Source organism: Solanum tuberosum, unplaced genomic scaffold (genome assembly GCF_000226075.1).
Source record: "Solanum tuberosum cultivar DM 1-3 516 R44 unplaced genomic scaffold, SolTub_3.0 scf00360, whole genome shotgun sequence".
In the NCBI taxonomy this organism is placed as follows: Eukaryota; Viridiplantae; Streptophyta; class Magnoliopsida; order Solanales; family Solanaceae; genus Solanum; species Solanum tuberosum.
The window spans coordinates 351409-358501 of record NW_006239282.1 but is presented as its reverse complement, the minus strand read 5'-3'; the positions used below and the strand labels follow the sequence as shown (position 1 = coordinate 358501).

Below are 7093 nucleotides of genomic sequence, written 5' to 3'. Positions count from 1 at the left end.
CGGTGACTCCTCAAATCTGATTTGTGTAGGGTTGTGCCATCATTCCGACCCTACCCATATTATTTCTCTTTTTCAATAGGGTTGTGCCATCAATCCAACCTTTCCTATATAATTTCTATTTTCTAGTTGGATCATGACATTATTCCGACCCTACCCATATAATTTTATTTCTTAGATTGTGACCACTTTTAGCCATCAAATTTAATACTCCGACATATGAGCATGTTTCGGCCAGTTTTTCGGTGACTTGTTTAATATCGCTCGTCTATTGATTCCAACATGATCCATATACTTTATACTAGATTTTGAGCACTTGCAACGACCATTGCATTGTGAAGAAGTATATATGGAGCAACCACCTAATTTTGTTGCTTCAGGGGGAGTTTAGTAGCCTTGTATGTTGATTACGTAAGTCACTCTATGGTCTGAAACAGTCTTTGCAAGCTTGGTTTGGGAAAGTTTCCAACACTGTAATTTTATCACTCTGTATTTTATCGGCATTATGCATCAAATTCAGTATTTCATGAGAAGACCAAGAACATTGAGATTGATTGTCAATTTTGTGAAGTCGAGTGATCAACTTGCAGATATCTCACCAAGCCCTCATCGGTCCGCGTGTTAATTACATTTGTAACAAGCTAGGTACATGAATTATATGCACTAGCTTGAGGGGAGTGTTAGAATATGAATAGGTTTATACAATCCTATTAGAATAGTAATAGGTTTATACAATCCTATAAGAATAGGAATAGGTTTATACAATCCTATTAGAATAGGAATAGGAATAGAAATAGAAATAGGAATACTAAATAGTATCCTACTTTGTAAAGGATTGTATTCTAGGGTCTATAAATAGGGTCTCAATGTAATAATGTAGACACAACAACAATTCAATAATATTCTTTTCCAATATTTCTCACAGTTTTCATCGATGAAAAATTTGTGGGACTTTGAAAGAGAGACTGTTAGTTGTCACGATTGAAAAAGTAGGTTAAAAATTGATATTGGTTGAAAATAGTTTGCGCGTTAAAAATAAGCATGGGTTGGAATAGATTGAAAATAGCCTTGCGCTGAAAATAAGCATGGTTTGAAAATGAAAAAAATGAGTTGAAAACAGTTCTTTCAAAGAACTCACAAATCCCATAAGATCAATGAGGCTCTTGACACCATTGTTGGTTTTTTTAAAAGATGGTGCAACAAATAGTTAAAAGTATTGATTGAAAATGTCTCACAATATTTTTCTTATGCAGAGGAGGGCTTTAAATAGCCAACTTACAACAGAAAATCTTTATAATTCCAAATTCAAAAAACATTAAAATATCTCAACAACTAACCAAAACCTAATAGAAATTTAAAACTCAAATCATCCTAAAACTTGCAACTTATTTTGCTAAAAAGAAAATTATTGCAGTAACTGAAAACAATTTTCAACAATAATTAATTTACTTTGGGACTATTGGGTCAAAATCATTGCACATAACCTTAGAAAACAATTTGTTGAAGGAGTCAGAATGTGGGCCAAATCAAAGGCTTTGAGTAATGATATAGAAGTAAGGAACAGGGTCAAGAGACCCAATTGTTGCTCACGTTTTAGCTGGGCATTAGAACATTTCTTGTTTTCATCATGGAAAGGTAACATGAGGTATTGGGGGAACTGGTGGTGGCAGTAAATGAGCTTTTCCTCAACTCACTAGTGGCGTGAATTGAGATCTAGGAGAGTCGAAAGTTCATGCATTTGATAGTAGTGCTCAGGTATAATATTGCCCTATTAAATTGACTAGGAAGAATATCATTATAAAATTGATCTTGGAAAGTGACAAGAACGGAAGATGGAAAGTAATTTCATGGCATGATTGAAATTAATGATGATGACTATGATTCGGTATAGAATAATTATTATGAAATCATCATATTAATCATTTTAGACAAATAGAAATACAAGTTAATGTATTGGTTCTATTTGAGTGACACTGTTTTGGCTTCTTGTTCGATTATGGTACCAGATTTACTTCAATTTGCATGCTTGTTAGGAGTATTATTTTGGGACAAGAGTATTAATATATTGGATATGATATTCACTAATAAGTTTGAATGGTGATATTGGGATATATTTCCACCTATCAAACATGGTATTTGAGGTTTAAAATAGAAATTTAACAGAAGCTTGAAAATAGGGGGAAATGAGATTTGACCCATCAATTGGCAACAAAAAATTGAAACTTGAGCATAAAATTGAACTCATAAATTATGGGCAATTGGATTCCTGATTTGCTTTGGGATTCAATTAATTTGATTGAGGAATCAATCACCTCATTGACCACTAGGCCAAAAAAAAGAAATTAAATTGCAACAGCAATGCCAAGAAGATGATTTCCATTCCAACATGCAAATGTCTGATAAACACAGTGAGTATATACTGTGACATAAAGATTTGGGACTTGAAGTCAACTCTTGCAATTCACTCTATTTAAGTCTATCAAGTTACTTATCAATTGTTCCATGAATGTTGAGCTTCTTTAAATACCACTTTGTGCTACTTCCCCTATTCTTGTGACAGTTACCGAAAGGCAACACCAAACCAATTCTACCGCACACTGGAAAACCAAAATATAAAGGTGAAACTTCCACCTTGAAACTATAACTTACATCACCTAAATAAAACATCAACCATTTCCTACACCATCCTGAAAGAACAAAAACTGAAGAGAACTTCCACCATAGAACTATAATCCCATTGTCCACTGCACTCCACAGAAAATTACCCATAATTCTCTCATCACCTTCCTAACAACTGCAATTTATTAATGAAAGCCAAGGGATCGTAACGGTGTTTACCCAACCAGGTTTAGAGAACATTTTCCAACTACACCAATTACAAAACTCATAGTCAATGCCTAAACCCAGTCGTATCCATGAAAACTTGTTAAACCAAGGTCTCTTCAGAATTCCTAGACAGCTAAATATTGAGAAGACCGACATAACACCAGAAAGAAAAAGACACTATCATCAGAAACTCTATAACTTTCTCCAAAAACCTGGCAACCTGCAAAATAACTATCTGGATGTGTTGGTTTAGTGGTTAAGACTTTGGCAATAGCCAGGAGGTGGTAAAACCAAATATCAACTTCACCCCACCCTAGCATCGAATCTAACAATTCCTAAAGTGTGAAAACAAATATTCAAGCAAAGAACCAAATTCTTCCGGTTGTCAGAATTGCACTAAGCAAAAGTGACGAGATCATTTTCAACATGTTTTGTCAATATCAATAATGCAAAATTGAAAATACAGATGATCCAATAAATAAACATGTGGTTGCACATATATGATATATGAAGAGACCAGAAGACAAAAGCAGTACAACCAGTATTCAAATGATAAGCAGAAGCTGGTAAGGAAAGGACACACACTTCTGTTACTTACTTGAGCTTGATTAGTACACCTTGTCACGTGAGCAATCAGGCATTGAGCATGAAATGCATGCCCACATGGAAAGACATAGAAAGGAGCCATTGGTCCAACAAACATATAACTTGTAGTCATTCGATAATCACCACCCACATTTAATATTTTCCGCCGGCAAACCTAAAAATGAAAATATAGGAGTGAAGCTTAGTAAAAGAAAAGAAGAAAGAAAACCACAGCAATGCATGTACAGCAGTCTGGAAACAAAATATATTGCAGATATGATGAACAATAAAAAACTTGCAGGATACACATATTATATGCAAAAGCAATACATATACAAGCATATGATGGAGGTACTGCTAAAGAAATGCAAAAGAACAAACATCAGGAGGCCATTACCCCACATTCCTCATCCCGATCAATTACAGTATATCGCTGAGCAAGAGCGCTGATGTCATTTCTAATGTTATCGGCACCACGTGTTGCATCATTCATCTCCTGCTTTAGTTTTTCAATTTGCTCATTGTAATCTTCTAAGGATGAGCAAATTGCTTCCTACAAAAATTATTGAAAAAGAATAATGTAGAAGCAGTTGAACATAGAAATGACCATTACAGAATGAAAAGATAACATAAGTGTAAGAAAGAGGAGAATTTGTGAGATAACTTAGCTTTATAATTCCCTCAAGCCATTGGGGTTTGAATAGCTAAGAGTATAGTGTTATATAGTTATTTTATATAATACTACTCTTAGTGTCCCACATTGGTTAATATGTATGTTCATTTTGTAAATTAATTAGCATGATTCTAGGATAACTTATTTTTCCTTTTTCTAGCGTGACTGTAGACATTGAATATTTCTTTTTATTGCAATACATTATGTTTCGTTAATCAATTAGGATTCACTTGTATAAATACCCTTTCTCATGGGATGTAAAGACATACGGCAATACAAAGAAGCATTTCTTATTTCTCGAATTCTACATGGTATCAAAGTCGTGGAAGTTCGCGTCTAGTGTCTTATGTGATAAGAATGTGTCATCAAAACTTAAAGCTATGTTCTATAGAGTTATGGTTAGACCGACTTTGTTGTATAAGATTGAATGTTGGCCAATCAAGAACTCTCACCTTCCGAAGATGAAGGTAGCAGAAGTGAGGAAGCTTAGGTGGATGTGTGGGCATGCTAGGAGAGACAAGCTTAGGAACGAAGATATACGGGGCAAGGTAGGACTGGATTTAGTGGTGCACAAGATGTGGGAAACAATACTGAGATAGTTCAATCATGTGCAGAGGAGGAGCACAGAAGCCCCAATGAGGAGGTGTGAGAGATTGACAGTGATAGGTCTAACTAGAGGTAGAGGTAGACCGGGAAAGAATTAGGGAAGGGTAATTAGACCGGACATGCCACATCTTTGACTCACCGAGGACTTGAACCTAGATAGGGGACCATGGAGGTTGAGGATTAGGGTAGACAATTAGTGGGCCGTTGAGCAATTTTTCTTTACCAGTGGTCTATGTTGCGCGAACTCTTCATATTTGCAAGCGAACCCGTCTTGACGCGACACTGGTGTGGGCGCGGGTGCGTGTCGGATTCGGTCAATCCGATCCGGACACTTTGACCGAAGCCGAGAAAAGATTTGGGGAAGAAAAAATCAATTTCCGGCGACGTAAAGAGGACAAAGCTTGAAAAAGTACAGAGAAGAGAAGAAAAAAGATAAAATCAGTTTCCGACGACGGCGACGTAAAGAGGACAAAGTTGAAAAAGTACAGAGAAGAGAAGAAAGAAGAGTTTTTTCTTGAAAAAGTAAAGGAAATACAGAGTCTTTTTTTTTATCTTTCTTGAAAATATATGTACACAATACATATACCCTTGAAAAAAAAGAAAGCTCAAAGAGTCTTCCAAGTAGAGTAGCGTCAGAAAGAAGACATCCCATCAGCCATCAACTAGTCCAAAAATCTTTTCATTCTCACCAACATGTATAAAGAAAATAGGAAAAGAGACGTTAGAAAAAAGTTCTTTTTCAGTTGTAAATATCATATATATATATATATATATATATATAAGTAAGAGCTATCACCTCTCCTATTATATATATATATATGAATATTTCTTATTTAATTTTTTGACAATCAATTTTAAAATTTTAAAATAATGATGGAGATATCTAAAAAAAATTTAACTTCATATTTCTTATTTAATTGTTTAGCATTCAGTTTTTGAATTTTAAAATTTTAATTGTCAAAATAGAATTTTAATTTTAAGAAAATAAAAGCAAATAAGATATTTATTTAACGTAACTAAACATATTGTTTAGTTAGTGTGTTTTTTTAAAAGAAATAATTTTAATTTAAAAGTTTTTCAATTTGTTTAGAAGTAGGAGTGTAATGGGAAATATTAAAACTCCCTATTTAGTTGGATAATTACTTTTTTTTTTCTTCAAAATAATGATCAAAACGTCCTACTTAGGTGGATGTTTTTTTATATTATTATTATAATTATAATTGTTGTTGTTGTTATTATTATTATTATTATTAAATTTTAATTGTCAAAATAAAAATAATTTTAAGAAAATAAAACAAAGAAGAAATTTTCACGTAAACTAAACAGATTGTTTAGTTAGTGTGTTTTTTTAGAGAAATAATTTTAAATAATTTTAATTTTAATTTTTTTTCAATTTGTTTATAAGTAGGACTAAAAATGAGAAGTTTTAATTTTTAAAACTCCCTATTTAGTTGGATAATTACTTTATTTATTTATTTTTAAAAAAAGGAATATTAAAACGCCCTATTTAGGTGATGTGTTTTTATATTATTATTATTGTTGTTATTATTATTATTATTGGTTGAATTTTTTATATTTTCTAAATATTTTAAAATGTAAATAAGAAAAAAATCTGATATAAAACTTAAAATATTAAATATTATTTAAATGATCAATTTTGAAAGAAATTTACAGGGGTTTATAATTTAAGGATTTATTAGATGTTTATTTGAAAGGTGCTTTATGTGTAAATATTTACTTGCATTAATTAATTACTGATTAATATTACTATTATTATGTAAATATTTTTAAATACATGCTAATAATTTACATTAAATTTGAATCGAATTCTATTTTGGATTAATATTTATATTGATTGATTTCTTGTTTTGGTTTTGGATTTTAGAAAAACGAAGGGAGAAACCGAAAAAAACCAAATTATATATATATATAAAATTGCAAATATAACTTTAATTATGTTTCTAATTGTTGACATAACCAAATAATCGAACCGAAAAAATTTAAATCGAAAAGATAAAAATCAAACCAAACCAAATATAAGTATGATATATATATATATATAGTTTCACCCACAATATTCTATCCAGATCAAGGATCATGTCTCGCTAGATCATTTAATTCTTCATATCAATACAAGCGCTTTAAGGATCCCGTCTTACTATATTTTTTGATTCTTTCTATCAATACAAGCTTCGAACTATCAAAATACTAGAAATATAAGTATGATATATATATAGTTTCACGCACAAGATCACTTAATTCGTAGATAAAAAACATTCTATCCAAACGATCTCATATAAATTAAAATTAGATAAAATAATTTTATTTCTATTAGAACTATAAAAACAATTCAAATTAAAATAGTAAAAATATATGTACACAATACATACACCCCTCTTGAAAAAA

At 31.7% G+C, this 7093-nt stretch overlaps 1 protein-coding gene across 2 annotated transcripts in view; it reads right to left on the bottom strand.

Moving 5' to 3' along the window:
• The window catches only part of LOC102579913 (vacuolar protein sorting-associated protein 18 homolog), a 68217-nt gene that overhangs the window by 2884 nt on the left and 58240 nt on the right, over nt 1–7093 (bottom strand). For both annotated transcript variants that reach the window (XM_006361493.2, XM_015315330.1), the window contains 2 exons: nt 3806–3961; nt 3422–3583 (listed from right to left, as the gene is read on the bottom strand). In XM_006361493.2, the coding sequence (XP_006361555.1) occupies nt 3422–3583; nt 3806–3961 (318 nt within the window). The remainder of the gene's footprint in view (nt 1–3421; nt 3584–3805; nt 3962–7093) is intronic.